This window comes from Lynx rufus, unplaced genomic scaffold, assembly GCF_022079265.1.
Source record: "Lynx rufus isolate CCGP_SWC_20201006 ecotype Redwood Valley unplaced genomic scaffold, mLynRuf1.p SCAF_19, whole genome shotgun sequence".
NCBI lineage: Eukaryota > Metazoa > Chordata > Mammalia > Carnivora > Felidae > Lynx > Lynx rufus.
The window spans coordinates 5,264,459-5,281,016 of NW_025814833.1; the positions used below are offsets into that span (position 1 = coordinate 5,264,459).

General features: G+C 37.3%; 1 protein-coding gene across 2 annotated transcripts in view; it reads left to right on the top strand.

Annotated features, from left to right (window-relative positions):
- Nucleotides 1–16,558, top strand: part of COL4A5 (collagen type IV alpha 5 chain) — a 260,757-nt gene that overhangs the window by 196,999 nt on the left and 47,200 nt on the right. For both annotated transcript variants that reach the window (XM_047081902.1, XM_047081901.1), the window contains exons 30-34: nucleotides 50–163; nucleotides 5,481–5,648; nucleotides 6,535–6,624; nucleotides 7,349–7,498; nucleotides 9,268–9,366. In XM_047081902.1, coding sequence (XP_046937858.1) covers nucleotides 50–163; nucleotides 5,481–5,648; nucleotides 6,535–6,624; nucleotides 7,349–7,498; nucleotides 9,268–9,366 — 621 coding nt within the window. The remainder of the gene's footprint in view (nucleotides 1–49; nucleotides 164–5,480; nucleotides 5,649–6,534; nucleotides 6,625–7,348; nucleotides 7,499–9,267; nucleotides 9,367–16,558) is intronic.

Below are 16,558 nucleotides of genomic sequence, written 5' to 3' on the forward strand. Positions count from 1 at the left end.
CAGCTACTGTTGTTGTTTTTAATATTTAAACTATATTTATTTCTTAAAGGTGATATTGGGCCAAATGGACAACCTGGGCCAATGGGACCTCCTGGGCTTCCAGGGATAGGTGTTCAGGGACCACCAGGGCCACCAGGGATTCCTGGACCAGTAGGCCAACCTGGTAAGATTGGAGTAAATAAATGTGCATTTTGTAGCACTCATTATTAGAGGTTGGTTAGCTCATTAGTAAAGTACAACCTATGTAACAGTTTTCCAGAAAACAGATTTTAGTAACATGTCTACTTGTATAATATTATAAAACTGAAAAAGTATAGATCACAGCATAAGAGCTACTTTAATCCCATATTTTCCCTTCCTGTTCATTTAAAATTGATCTATTGACAATAATACAGTTTAACATTGCAGTATGTTGCCACAGCATACAGTCATTAAGCTAGTGGCAGTCTTGGAATCACAGAGCTAAGAACGTCTAGTGCTGATTATTTCAGATCTGAGTAGCTGTACAGAATTAATAGACCTTTGTGGAATCTCTTAACATTTCTTTGCACATTTAACATTCTGTTAAAAATATATTTTAGGCATTCTCATTTCTTTTTCTTTTTTTAAATTAAACAAGTGCGTTGAATTTTTCCCCCTTTGCCCCTAAATCAGCAGTTGCTTTGCAACTCATAAGCTCTCTAAACTTTTTTTAAATTGTTTTTTTAAAGTTTTTTACTGTTTGTTTATTTTTGAGAGACAGAGCGCAAGTGGGGAAGGGAAAGAGAGAGGGAGACAGAATCTGAAGCACGCTCCAGGCTCCGAGCTGTCAGCATAGAGCCTGGCATGGGGCTCAAACTCACAAACCATGAGATCAGGACCTGAGCTGAAGTCTGACACTTAACCCACTGAGCCACCCAGGCGCCCCTAAACTTTTTTTATATACATAGGCAAAACAAGTTTTGTCAGCTGGTAACCTGATAAAGAATCATATTGTTCCTCTACGTTTGTGTGAGAGCTTACTTGAGTTTTGTGGATTCTGAGCCATCTGGTTATGCACAGTAAGGGCCACTCTTGAGCCAGTATGTTACTGTAAAGCAATGTAATAATTCCTGAAGTTAAAACAAATATGAAAAACTTAATCATTCCTTAACTTACATGAATATGTCAGATGATTTACATGAATATGTTCAGATGTACATACATTGATTTTGAAACAGTAGAAATATATTTTCTGGTCTTAAATGACAATAGATATTTTGTTAATTATTATGTTAAAATCTAGAAACACCAATTAACAATATAAAAAGCCTGGAAGTAAAGGTTATTTTAGCTTATTTCCTGTTTAAATATTTTATTTTATGGTACATTGTACCTTTTTTTTTAATGGCCCGTAACATGTCACTACTACTGACTTAAAAATAAGAAAACTTACAGTGTTGCTTTGAACCAGGTTGTTCAAACCAGGTTGTTGTAGCTGCTTCAACACTTATGAAAAAACCATTCTGCTCAACTGACGCAGCAAAAGGATCTTGAGAAAAAACAATTTTTAGGTTTGGTCATTATAGTCTTGGCCTGCTGTTCTACAAAGATGGCTAAAATGAATTTATCATTTCTGTTGTGTTTTGTCATTTCTTTTATTCCCAAAATTGCATGAGGTTTTGGAAGCATTCTGAATTCTTAAATCACAGCTAAACAAGAGTGGAAATACTACTGTTAATAACAAGCTGAACAAAATAAGAATACATCTATTTGTGGTTTATGCTTTCTCAAATTTAGCTAATACTCTAAATGTTTCATTCTTCCAATGTTCTCTGCTTTTTAACTTATGGATATATAGGTATATTAATTTATAAAGTCTAGATAGAACAGGCAGGGGAAAAGTAATGTTGCTGATTTAATCTCATCTCTTTCTTCTGTAAATACATGCTTTGCCATAGAAGTCAAGATCTTAACTAATATGGTTCAACAAATGAAGTTAATAGCAACTGTCATGAAAATGTGTTGAATGCACTCTTATTAATATAGATATGTTATCAAATCACAGATTTTTTTTTACTATAGGATAGACCACATTTTATATTTAATACTAGCCACACATACTCACTTTTTATATAAATTTATTTATATCACCAAAGCAGAAAATTATCTTAGCCCATTTCAAAAACATTGTAATTTCTGTTCATACATCTCAATGAAAGGGTGATCAGGAAGGCTGTTACTTATATTTTGATACACCTGACTTACACTGCATGGCTAAAATTCTAGCTACCAATGTTTTCTAATAAGCTTATTTAATATACTTGCTGTGTTTCATTTTGCAGTAGAAAAAATGCAAAATATTCTATATTGTCATCTGCCCAGTATAAAATGTTTGCATTATGCTTTTCAAGCATTTTTGACTCCAGCGTTCTGCTGTAATTTAATTAAACTTTACTATTTGTCATTCTCCTTTCCAAGGCAGGATACACAGTTTAATGCATGTTTATAAATTAAGGAACTGTTGAATTATCAATTCCTCATTTGACAGCAGGGAAATTAAAGAAAAAAGTGCCAAAGGATAACCAAAATGCTTTCATTCCATGCCCTACTCATCCGGGCAGAAATGGAAATTGTTGATTCTTATTATTTGATCTGGCTATTAGCTAGGAGATCGCTGCTTTAGTGAATATTTTAGAGGTCAGTTAGATATACTCAATTCCATGTTCACATATCATACCCTAACCTGAGCCAAATATATTATAATGCTTGCCTGGCCTCAGGAAAAAGTACATAACTGAATCAGTTCAACCTCATTGCTACTAATGTGAAACAAAGAAACAAGGAATTAGTCATGTCATTTCATAGATGAAGTTTCCTAACATATTTTCATCTATGAAGTTTTCTAACTTTTTTTCATCTATCAAACCCTTGGTTAGCATGTGTGTGTGTGTGTGTGTGTGTGTGTGTGTGTGTAAAGTTCTCACAGATAATGTGTTTTTGAATTTTTCCCCTTTTTTCAGTAACTGGTTCCATTTAGCTGCCAATAAATTAAGAGCATCTGTATACCCCTCATGCACTTACCCCTTATAGATATAGCCATATAATTCCTATTATTATATAGGGATGAATTTATCATTTCTGTTGTGTTTTGTCATTTCTTTTATTTCATCATCTTAATTCTTGATCTTACTAGGATGCCTATTTCTGACAATATTCATGAAAAAGATCTATGCTATGAAAAGTACAGCATAATATCTGTTACTACTACAAATAACAGTAAAAAAAATCTTTGCTAGTACATGCGGGTTTGTTTAATCATAGTCATCCACTAATTATTATTGAGTTCTCTGTACCTAAGCTGTTATAGTATAAAATAAAATTCAGTTTTAAATTCTAACTTATCTTTAGGAGCTTAAGTTCCAAAAGGGTTATTCAAAGCAATATAAGGATCAGAGATAAAAATGTAAAGCTGATTGGGGCGCCTGGGTGGCGCAGTCGGTTAAGCGTCCGACTTCAGCCAGGTCACGATCTCGCGGTCCGTGAGTTCGAGCCCCGCGTCGGGCTCTGGGCTGATGGCTCAGAGCCTGGAGCCTGTTTCCGATTCTGTGTCTCCCTCTCTCTCTGCCCCTCCCCCGTTCATGCTCTGTCTCTCTCTGTCCCAAAAATAAATAAATGTTGAAAAAAAAAATTAAAAAAAAAAATGTAAAGCTGATTTTCATCAAAGAGGATGTAAATTTAAAAAAATAAAAAATAAATAAAACAAGTAATAAAAATAAATAAAATAAATAAAATGATACCTTAAAAAAGAGAGCATTACTTTTTGTGAATGTAAATATTTTAGTGTGTCTCTGTTGGCAAATACATTTCATTTATAGAATATGCTATATGAGCATCTTAATGAATGCCTAAAGTACGTTTCTTTACTCATTACTAATATATGATAGTCATGAATCAGTATCTAATAACTTCTACTTGTAGACGTTTTTGTTCTCATCTTAACATGCTTAGTTTTGTCTCCTAACCTAATCAATCTCTTGGCAACTTGCTTCTGCCTGGGTAGTTCATCTTGCTACTAAACTGTAACTCCTGCCTCTTGAACTTCAGGCCTACCAGGTACTGTAGTTCTTTCTCAAAAGCTGGATCTTAAAGTAAAGCTTTAAACCTGAAAAACAAACAAGATTTCTCCCGACTTAAGTCTTTGGTTTCTTTTCATTCTTTTGTGGAGCATATTTCAAAGGACAAATTATTTATCTCAAAACCTCAGCTGTCAAAAACTAGTTGGAATATAACAATAAGCAGCAATCCATATAGAGCTATAATAGTGCTCGTTTTTAGGTATCATCATACTTCACAAATACAATAATATAAAATCTCTCTCCCATTTTTATAGTATCTTTTTTATGAAATGACAGCATTGGAACCATCACCACTGTGCCAACTAAACGGAATTCTCTAATCTTTGAAGTGAATTTTATTGCTTTAAGGACATGCTGGTATATGACACCAAACAGATCTTAAAATCCTAGCATCTTGCTCTATTATAAAAATAATTGTCTATGAACCTTCAACAATAGAATTAGGTCTTATTGTTGAAGGGACCCTTGGAATGGTCACCTGGCTCAGCCTCTAGCTTCCAGTCAGTTGTATCCCCAGATGTAGATCAACAATATTAAGTGACTCACTAAGTCACATAGCTGATAGGTATTGGAGCGGGAACTTGCTCTGTGTTTGTAGAGTAATTCTTTTCCCTATGTTCTAAGCATCTTGTGTCTTGGAGTAGTTCAGTCTTACAAAACTTACTAAGGTTAAGCATTTTTTCAATGTCATATTTTTTCTGTAAAATCCTGGTTGGAATACTGGGAAACAAAATTTAACAACAAAATTTTATGGTAATGTATTATTAAAACAAGATGTAAAATGAGGTTAAAATAAAGTCAAAAAGGTCCATGCAATGGGCTTACTCAGTAATTAGTCATTCTTATGGATTATGGAAATATAGCCCAATAATCCATAGTACCTTAGAACAATGCAAATCCAAATGCAGTCAACGGACCAATGTCAAATCACAAACTGCCTGTTACCAGTCTGCATTGGAATTAAAAGAAACTGAGAGTAAGCATTTAGAAACTTTTATAGCAATTTGACAGTGTAATTGTAGTTGTTGAATTTAATAGCCGAAGGTAGACATGTATTATGTATGTCTTTGGTTTTTTTATTTTAGTTCTTTTAGTCATTTTACAGTATTTTATGAAAAATATTAGTCCAGGATGGACCAAGAATTAAGAAAAGATTCATCTTTCACCAAAAATAATTTGAGAAGCACTTTCATAGATAAATGTACCTGAAAATCCTGAAGTTTGATTGTTAGGTCATTTTATGTGCATGATAGCAAAAGAATCTCTGACTCACTGTTAGGTTTATTATAGAAAGGAGTCTGTCACTTGTTTGCTAGAAAAATGATCAGACACATCTCTTAAAACTACTTCAAAACTGGTTAATATTGGTGTTGTATTAACTAGGCTTACATGGAATACCAGGAGAGAAGGGAGATCCAGGACCTCCTGGGTTTGATGTTCTAGGACCCCCTGGTGAGAGAGGCAGTCCAGGAATTCCTGGAGCACCTGGTCCTATGGGACCCCCAGGATCACCAGGGATTCCAGGAAAAGCAGGTGCCTCTGGATTTCCAGGTAATTTATTTAAAGTTTTCTCTGGTTTTGGATTCAGGAAATTAAAACTCTTATGATTCCGTTATATTATTCCTTTGTTGTACTTTTCTGGATTGACCTAGTCCTTAAGGAAAAGTGTTAAATGTCTTTTCAAGAGACTCACTTTGTTATTTACATTATACTTTTTCTCTGGGAGATTTCTTGTTACATATTGCTGTATAGAAAATGACCCCAGAATTTAATGGTTTAATTCAACCTTTTTTATTTGTTCAAGATTTTGTGAGTCAGGAATTAAGGCATGATTTGAATGGGGTCATTTATCTCTGATCCAGATGGCATCAACTGGAGCGGTTGGGATGAAGGATCTACTTCCAGAATGGCATTTCTCTGACACCTGACTGTTCCTTGGCCTCTTCACATGTTTCTGATTATCCATAATGTTTCTTCACATGGCTTAGGATTGTTATATTATGATAAAGTCAGGGTAGTTGCTCTCCTTCTAAAGGCAGCTGGCTTCCAAACAAGAGAATCCCCCAAACCAAAACCGAGTGTTCCAAGAGCCCCAGGTGAAAGTCACAAGACTTCTTATGATCTAGCTTTGGGATTCACAATGTCACTTAGTCAAGGACAAGGCAGAGTCAGCCCAAATTCAAGGGGAGAAGGCTACACAAGGGTGTGTATACTGGTAAGTGTTGTGCATTGTGAGGCCATCTTTGGAGATAAGTAACCACAGTGAGTCTTCATATTCATTGGCAATAGTGGTCACTATGGTTACAACAGTTGAAAAGGGGTAAGACTTAGTGCCTTCCCTCCAACCCTCAGGTCTTCCAGTTGCCATCTTAAAACTTACCTTTTATCTTTCCAAGGTCAAGGAAAGGTAAAAGTTAATTATTTATATTCTTCAAAGGTGCCAAAGGTGAAATGGGTATGATGGGACCTCCAGGCCCACCAGGACCTTTGGGAATTCCTGGCAGGAGTGGTGTTCCTGGTCTCAAAGGTAATATTCAGAGTTGGTGGCAGATGCATGTAAGAGAGAAAATTTAACATCTTTTATGTCAATACAAAACATTTTTATTTGACTGCTTTAAAATGAGCAATGCTTGTTTGTATATTCTTTTTTAAGTTTTTAAATGTTTATTTCTTTATTTATTTTGAGAGACAGCGTGTGTGCATGCAAGTGGGAGAGGGGCAGAGAGAGAGAGAGAGAGAGAGAGAGAGAGAGAGAGAATCTCAAGCAGGCTCAATGCTATCATTGCAGAGCCCAATGCAGGGCTCGATCCCATGAGAACCATGAAATCATGACCTGAGCCAAAATCGAGTCAGATGCTCAACCGGCTGAGCCACCCAGGTGCCCCACTTGTGTTTGTTTGTATGTGACATGGCATTTAAATAAGTTCTGTTTTCAATGTGGTGGCATGTATAATTTGGATACCGTGAAATGTGGTAAATGCTCAGCTCAAAATAACAAAATATAGGTATTAAATTTTGATTTTTTTTACAATTCCTATAATTGTCAAAGAACCCCAGAAAATATATGAAGTGCTATTTGAGTATAAAAATGTGTGTGAATTCAAGTTATTCATAGACAATAACCATGGCGTGTAAGTGTTTTGGATGGTCAGTGACCTACCAAAGTGTGGAACATATGAATAATCTTTATATGCATTAATCTTGGAAGGATGAATCTGATCTGTTGTCCTCCACACACATGTCGGTTTTAGGTGATAATGGTTTGCAGGGTCAGCCAGGACCTCCTGGCCCTGTAGGAGAAAAAGGTGGTAAAGGAGAGCCTGGCCTTCCAGGCCCTCCTGGACCAATGGATCCAGATCTGCTGGGCTCAAAAGGAGAGAAGGGGGACCCTGGATTACCAGGTGAGTGAATGTATTTATTTGTGAATGTGTTTACTGGTATATCTGAAGTTTAATTTTTAATAGCATGAAAAGTGACTTGTAGCATAGGAGTCACCAACAAAAGGCACTTAGATGTATCAAATTTTGGTAATGAAAATTTTCACCTGATTTGTACTATTTCAGTGATCAACTTTTATTTAAGTATTTTCTTTGTAGTTTAATCTATCACAAACTATGAAGTCTTAAAATAGACTTAAGGCAGTCACCTTCAGGCTTTCCAGAAAGTAGTACAGGATGTGGTTGAGAGAAATGGATATATGGCCAGAATCACTTGGAAAACAGATTTCAGTACTTAGGAAATTTGCTGGGCCTTTAATTTTTTTCCCATGAAGCCAGATGGGAATGAGTGATACATTGTTGCCCTGCAGTGTTTTGATATCCATATCATACTTGGCTCTAAATGCAGTTCATTGTTATTCTGCCATGGAAGAATAAGTATTAGACTATGAAGAGCCAATCTCAGCCCTGGGGGAAGTTGCTGAAAGTAGGTTTAGGGAACAACTGTGTTACTATTGTTATTTTACTAGAAACAAATAAGAAGTATAACATTTATGTTTTATTTATTTATTTTTTTTAATGTTTATTCATTTTTGAGAGACAAAGTGCGAGTGGGGGAAGGGCAGGGAGAGAGAGGGAGACACAGAATCTAAAACAGGCTCCAGGCTCTGAGCTGACAACACAGAGCCCGATGTGGGGCTCAAACTCACAGACAGCAAGATCATGACATGAGCTGAAGTCGGATGCTTAACCAACTGAGCTACCCAGGCACCCCAACATTGATTTTTTAAATACAAAATTCTTTTTTCGTTTTACAAAACTGTAACATATAACAAGGCATCAGAACATGTAGATAAGCATGAATCAAATAAAGTACTTACAATCTAATCTATATAGAATAGCCTTTCAAAAAAACATGGAACTTTAAAACTAGCTGTGTTTATTTGCAGCTTATAGTAAAGTTTGTGGCCCTTTTTGGTTCGTAAACGTTAATATTGTTTGTGTGTGTGTGTGTGTGTGTGTGTGTGTGTGTGTACACAGATAGTATGTTTCCCTATGAGCAGGACTTGGTGGGATTTTTTTCTCAAAAAAGACTTTAAGACATTACTATAGTTTTGTATGTTGTCAGAAAAGAGGCAGGGCTGCCTCATTTTTTGTATTGCTAAAATGAGATATCTTTCTTGAATGACTCCTTATAAGACTTCTCTTTCAATTATGCCTTCTGTAAAATAAGAAGCAGTAAACTCTATTATAATATAATACGGCTATTAAAGATAGTTGTAGAATCTAAGAGATAGTCTAAAGATAACTTGCTCCAGTTCCTTCATTTTACAGTGTAAGAAACTGAGGCCCAAAGAGGAAAGTGACTTCAGTAACGAGTGCGTTGAATTTCTTAATGATAGCTCAATAAAAAGTGGAGGAGTTTAGTATGTGTCCAGTGCTATTTGGTTCATGCTGTATCAGAATATCATGGGTTCCTGTATTTCATTCATAGTTCAAAATTTGGGTTGCTTGCCTTGTCAAATTATTTTTATGTTTAAGATTCTTTAAAATTTTATTATAGTTAAATTCTAGTTAGTTAACATATAGTGTAATATTGATTTCAGGAGACTTTATTGATTCATCACTTACATAGAACACCCGGTGCTCATCCTAACAGGTGCCTTTCTTAATACCCATCACCCATTTAGCCCATAAACTTAACTTGTCTTCCCTCTACTCATCCTTGGAAGGTATTCCTGGAGTTTCGGGTCCAAAAGGTTACCAGGGTTTGCCTGGAGACCCAGGGCAACCTGGACTGAGTGGACAACCTGGATTACCAGGACCATCAGGTAAGTATGATAGACCACCTGTAGCAATGTAATGACTGATCTCAAACCCTAGAAATATTTTATGTATTTATCATATGCGATGATGTTTTGGATCTTTTCATCACAAGATGCTTGGGTAACTACTGAGATTTGGAGCTCTTTTTTTAGCAAAAATGTTGCCATTTGGCCCAAGCGTCAACTGACAAGATTTGTAGAATAATTTTGGCTCAATTTCTTCTTTTTGAGGCAGTGAGGATGTATAGAGAATCAGAAGTATATCTAAATAAGGTGCTGTGTTTTATTTACGTACGTTGCAACATATGTAAATGAGACAGTTATCTGATAGGCGCTGAGAAATTTACCTTTTTTTTAGTTTTTGCCTTCAGACAAGTCAATCATTAAACCATGTAAAGGTGGCTGCTGATTCTATTTTTTAAAGTCTCTAGGGATGAAAATTTTACAACCTACCTTGCTAGTCTGTTTCAGCATGAATCACCCTCAGAGGCCACATGGATTTTTTCCTTATTTCTAATAAAACTCTTTCTTGCTGCTTCTTTTATTTATTTATTTATTTATTTATTTATTTATTTGTTTATTTTTCAATATATGAAATGTGTTGTCAAATTGGTTTCCATACAACACTCAGTGCTCATCCCAAAAGGTGCCCTCCTCCATACCCATCACCCACCCTCCCCTCCCTCCCACCCCCCATCAACCCTCAGTTTGTTCTGAGTTTTTAAGAGTCTCTTATGCTTTGGCTCTCTCCCACTCTAACCTCTTTTTTTTTTTCCTTCCCCTCCCCCATGGGTTTCTGTTAAGTTTCTCAGGATCCACATAAGACTGAAAACATATGGTATCTGTCTTTCTCTGTATGGCTTATTTCACTTAGCATCACACTCTCCAGTTCCATCCATGTTGCTACAAAGGGCCATATTTCATTCTTTCTCATTGCCACGTAGTATTCCATTGTGTATATAAACCACAATTTCTTTATCCATTCATCAATTGATGGACATATAGGCTCTTTCCACAATTTGGCTATTGTTGAGAGTGCTGCTATAAACATTGGGGTACAAGTGCCCCTATGCATCAGTACTCCTGTGTCCCTTGGGTAAATTCCTAGCAGTGCTACTGCTGGGTCATAGGGTAGGTCTATTTTTAATTTCCTGAGGAACCTCCACACTGTTTTCCAGAGTGGCTGCACCAATTTGCATTCCCACCAACAGTGCAAAAGGGTTCCCGTTTCTCCACATCCTCTCCAGCATCAATAGTCTCCTGATTTGTTCATTTTGGCCACTCTGACTGGCGTGAGGTGATATCTGAGCATGGTTTTGATTTGTATTTCCCTGATGAGGAGCGACGTTGAACATCTTTTCATGTGCCTGTTGGCCATCTGGATGTCTTCTTTAGAGAAGTGTCTATTCCTGTCTTCTGCCATTTCTTCACTGGATTATTTGTTTTTTGGGTGTGGAGTTCGGTGAATTCTTTATAGATTTTGGGTACTAGCCCTTTGTCCGGTATGTCATTTGCAAATATCTTTTCCCATTCCATTGGGTGCCTTTTAGTTTTGTTGATTGTTTCCTTTGCTGTACAGAAGCTTTTTATCTTCATGAGGTCCCAATAGTTCATTTTTGCTTTTAATTCCCTTGCCTTTGGAGACGTGTCAAGTAAGAAATTGCTGCGGCTGAGGTCAGAGAGGTTTTTTCCTGCTTGCTTCTCTAGGGTTTTGATGGTTTCCTGTCTCACATTCAGGTCATTTATCCATTTTGAGTTTATTTTTGTGTATGGTGTAAGAAAGTGGTCTAGTTTCATCCTTCTGCGTGTTGCTGTCCAGTTCTCCCAGCACCATTTGTTAAAGAGACTGTCATTTTTCCATTGGATGTTATTTCCTGCTTTGACAAAGATTAGTTGGCCATACTTTGTGGGTCTAATTCTGGGGTTTCTATTCTATTCCATTGGTCTATGTGTCTGTTTTTGTGCCAATACCATGCTGTCTTGATGATTACAGCTTTGTAGTAGAGGCTAAAGTCTGGGAATGTGATGCCTCCTGCTTTGGTCTTCTTCTTCAATATTACTTTGGCTATTCAGGGTCTTTTGTGGTTCCATACAAATTTTAGGATTGCTTGTTCTAGCTTCAAGAAGAATGCTAGTGCAGTTTTTTTTTCAATATAAAATTTATTGTCAAATTGGTTTCCATACAACACCCAGTGCTCATCCCAAAAGGTGCCCTCCTCCATACCCATCACCCACCCTCCCCTCCCTCCCACTACCCATCAAACCTCAGTTTGTTCTCAGTTTTTAACAATCTCTTATGCTTTGGCTCACTCCCACTCTAACCTCTTTTTTTTTTTTTCCTTCCCCTCCCCCATGGGTTTCTGTTAAGTTTCTCAGGATCCACATAAGAGTGAAACCATATGGTATCTGTCTTTCTCTGTATGGCTTATTTCACTTAGCATCACACTCTCCAGTTCCATCCACGTTGCTACAAAAGGCCATATTTCATTCTTTCTCATTGCCACGTAGTATTCCATTGTGTATATAAACCACAATTTCTTTATCCATTCATCAGTTGATGGACATTTAGGCTCTTTCCATAATTTGGCTATTGTTGAGAGTGCTGCTATACACATTGGGGTACAAGTGCCCCTATGCATCAGTACTCCTGCATCCCTTGGGTAAATTCCTAGCAGTGCTATTGCTGGGTCATAGGGTAGGTCTATTTTTAATTTTCTGAGGAACCTCCACACTGCTTTCCAGAGCGGCTGCACCAATTTGCATTGCCACCAACAGTGCAAGAAGGTTCCCGTTTCTCCACATCCTCTCCAGCATCTACAGTCTCCTGATTTGTTCATTTTGGCCACTCTGACTGGTGTGAGGTGATATCTGAGCATGGTTTTGATTTGTATTTCCCTGATAAGGAGCGACGTTGAACATCTTTTCATGTGCCTGTTGGCCATCCGGATGTCTTCTTTAGAGAAGTGTCTATTCATGTTTTCTGCCCATTTCTTCACTGGGTTATTTGTTTTTTGGGTGTGGAGTTTGGTGAGCCCTTTATAGATTTTGGATACTAGCCCTTTGTCCGATATGTCATTTGCAAATATCTTTTCCCATTCTGTTGGTTGCCTTTTGGTTTTGTTGGTTGCTTCCTTTGCTGTGCAGAAGCTTTTTATCTTCATAAGGTCCCAGTAATTCACTTTTGCTTTTAATTCCCTTGCCTTTGGGGATGTGTCGAGTAAGAGATTGCTATGGCTGAGGTCAGAGAGGGCTTTTCCTGCTTTCTCCTCTAGGGTTTTGATGGTTTCCTGTCTCACATTCAGGTCCTTTATCCATTTTGAGTTTATTTTTGTGAATGGTGTGAGAAAGTGGTCTAGTTTCAACCTTCTGCATGTTGCTGTCCAGTTCTCCCAGCACCATTTGTTAAAGAGACTGTCTTTTTTCCATTGGATGTTCTTTCCTGCTTTGTCAAAGATGAGTTGGCCATACGTTTGTGGGTCTAGTTCTGGGGTTTCTATTCTATTCCATTGGTCTGTGTGTCTGTTTTTGTGCCAATACCATGCTGTCTTGATGATGACAGCTTTGTAGTAGAGGCTAAAGTCTGGGATTGTGATGCCTCCTGCTTTGGTCTTCTTCTTCAGAATTACTTTGGCTATTCGGGGCCTTTTGTGGTTCCATATGAATTTTAGGATTGCTTGTTCTAGTTTCGAGAAGAATGCTGGTGCAATTTTGATTGGGATTGCATTGAATGTGTAGATAGCTTTGGGTAGTATTGACATTTTGACAATATTTATTCTTCCAATCCATGAGCAGGGAATGTCTTTCCATTTCTTTATATCTTCTTCAATTACCTTCATAAGCTTTCTATAGTTTTCAGCATACAGATCCTTTACATCTTTGGTTACATTTATTCCTAGGTATTTTATGCTTCTTGGTGCAATTGTGAATGGGATCATTTTCTTTATTTGTCTTTCTGTTGCTTCATTGTTAGTGTATAAGAATGCAACTGATTTCTGTACATTGATTTTGTATCCTGCAACTTTGCTGAATTCATGTATCAGTTCTAGCAGACTTTTGGTGGAGTCTATCGGATTTTCCATATATAATATCATGTGATCTGCAAAAAGTGAAAGCTTGACTTCATCTTTGCCAATTTGGATGTCTTTGATTTCCTTTTGTTGTCTGATTGCTGATGCTAGAACTTCCAGCACTATGTTAAACAACAGCGGTGAGAGTGGGCATCCCTGTCGTATCCCTGATCTCAGGGAAAAAGCTCTCAGTTTTTCCCCATTGAGGATGATGTTAGCTGTGGGCTTTTCATAAATGGCTTTTATGATTTTTAAGTATGTTCCTTCTACCCCGACTTTCTGAAGGGTTACAAAACGGTGCTGAATTTTGTCAAATGCCTTTTCTGCATTGATTGACAGAATCATATGGTTCTTCTCTTTTCTTTTATTAATGTGATGTATCACGTTGATTGATTTGCGAATGCTGAACCAGCCCTGCATCCCAGGAATGAATCCCACTTGATCATGGTGAATAATTCTTTTTATATGCTGTTGAATTCGATTTGCTAGTATCTTTTTGAGAATTTTTGCATTCATATTCATCAGGGATATTGGCCTGTAGTTCTCTTTTTTTACTGGGTCTCTGTCTGGCTTAGGAATCAAAGTAATACGGGCTTCCTAGAATGAGTCTGGAAGTTTTCCTTCCCTTTCTATTTTCTGGAATAGCTTGAGAAGGATAGGTATTATCTCTGCTTTAAACGTCTGGTAGAACTCCCCTGGGAAGTCATCTGGTCCTGGACTCTTATTTGTTGGGAGATTTTTAATAACCGATTCAATTTCTTCGCTGGTTATGGGTCTGCTCAAGCTTTCTATTTCCTCCTGTTTGAGTTTTGGAAGTGTGTGGGTGCTTAGGAATTTGTCCATTTCTTCCAGGTTGTCCAGTTTGTTGGCATATAATTGTTCATAGTATTCCCTGATAATTGTTTGTATCTCTGAGGGATTGGTTGTAATAATTCCATTTTCATTCATGATTTTATCTATTTGGGTCATCTCCCTTTTCTTTTTGAGAAGCCTGGCTAGAGGTTTGTCAATTTTGTTTATTTTTTCAAAAAACCAACTCTTGGTTTCGTCGATCTGCTCTACAGTTTTTTTAGATTCTATATTGTGTATTTCTGCTCTGATCTTTATTATTTCTCTTCTTCGCTGGGTTTAGGCTGCCTTTGCTGTTCTGCTTCTATTTCCTTTAGGTGTGCTCTTAGATTTTGTATTTGGGATTTTTCTTGTTTCTTGAGATAGGCCTGGATGGCGATGTATTTTCCTCTCAGGACTGCCTTCGCTGCGTCCCAAAGCGTTTGGATTGTTGTATTTTCATTTTCGTTTGTTTCCATATATTTTTTAATTTCTTCTCTAATTGCCTGGTTGACCCACTCATTCTTTAGTAGGGTGTTCTTTAACCTCCATGCTTTTGGAGGTTTTCCAGACTTTTTCCTGTGGTTGATTTCAAGCTTCATAGCATTGTGGTCTGAAAGTATGCATGGTATAATTTCAATTCTTGTAAACTTATGAAGGGCTGTTTTGTGACCCAGTATATGATCTATCTTGGAGAATGTTCCATGTGCACTCGAGAAGAAAGTATATTCTGTTGCTTTGGGATGCAGAGTTCTAAATACATCTGTCAAGTCCATCTGATCCAATGTATCATTCAGGGCCCTTGTTTCTTTATTGACCGTGTGTAGATGATCTATCCATTTCTGTAAGTGGAGTGTTTAAGTCCCCTGTAATTACCACATTCTTATCAATAAGGTTGCTTCTGTTTATGAGTAATTGTTTTATATATTTGGGGGCTCCGGTATTCGGCGCATAGACATTTATAATTGTTAGCTCTTCCTGATGGATAGACCCTGTAATTATTATATAATGCCCTTCTTCGTCTCTTGTTACAGCCTTTAATTTAAGGTCTAGTTTGTCTGATATAAGTATGGCTACTCCAGCTTTCTTTTGACTTCCAGTAGCATGATAAATAGTTCTCCATCCCCTCACTCTCAATCTAAAGGTGTCCTCCGGTCTAAAATGAGTCTCTTGTAGACAGAAAATAGATGGGTCTTGTTTTTTTATCCATTCTGATACTGTATGTCTTTTGGTTGGCGCATTTAATCCATTTACATTCAGTGTTATTATAGAAAGATATGGGTTTAGAGTCATTGTGATGTCCATAGGTTTCATGCTTGTAGCGATGTCTCTGGTACTTTGTCTCACAGGGTCCCCCTTAGGATCTCTTGTAGGGCTGGTTTAGTGGTGATGATTCCTTCAGTTTTTGTTTGTTTGGGAAGACCTTTATCTCTCCTTCTATTCTAAATGACAGACTTGCTGGATTAAGGGTTCTCAGCTGCATTTTTTTTCTGTTCATCACATGGAAGATCTCCTGCCATTCCTTTCTGAACTGCCAAGTTTCAGAAGAGAGATCAGCCACGAGTCTTCCAGGTCTCCCTTTATATGTTAGGGCACGTTTATCCCTCGCTGCTTTCAGAATTTTCTCTTTATCCTTGTATTTTGCCAGTTTCACTATGATATGTCATGCAGAAGATCGATTCAAGTTATGTCTGAAGGGAGTTCTCTGTGCCTCTTGGATTTCAATGCCTTTTTCCTTCCCCAGTTCAGGGAAGTTCTCAGCTATTATTTCTTCAAGTACTCCTTCAGCAGCTTTCCCTCTCTCTTCCTCCTCTGGGATACCAATTATGCGTAGATTATTTCTCTTTAGTGCATCGCTTAGTTCTCTAATTTCAACTCATACTCCTGGATTTTTTTTATCTCTCTTTTTCTCAGCTTCCTCTTTTTCCATAATGTTATCTTCTAGTTCACCTATTCTCTCCTCTGCCTCTTCAGTCCGAGCCGTGGTCATTTCCATTTTATTTTGCAGCTCGTTTATAGAATTTTTTTAGCTCTTCCTGACTATTCCTTAGTCCCTTGATCTCTGTAGCAATAGATTCTCTGCTGTCCTCTATACTGTTTTCAAGCCCAGGGATTAATTTTATGACTATTATTCTAAATTCACCTTCTGTTATATTGTTTAAATCCTTTTTGATCTGTTTGTTAGCTGTTGTTATTTCCTGGAGATTCTTTTGAGGGGAATTCTTCCGTTTGGTCATTTTGGAGTGGTGCGGACCTGCAGGGCACTTCCCCTGTGCTGTCTTGAATAGCTGGAGTTGGTGGGC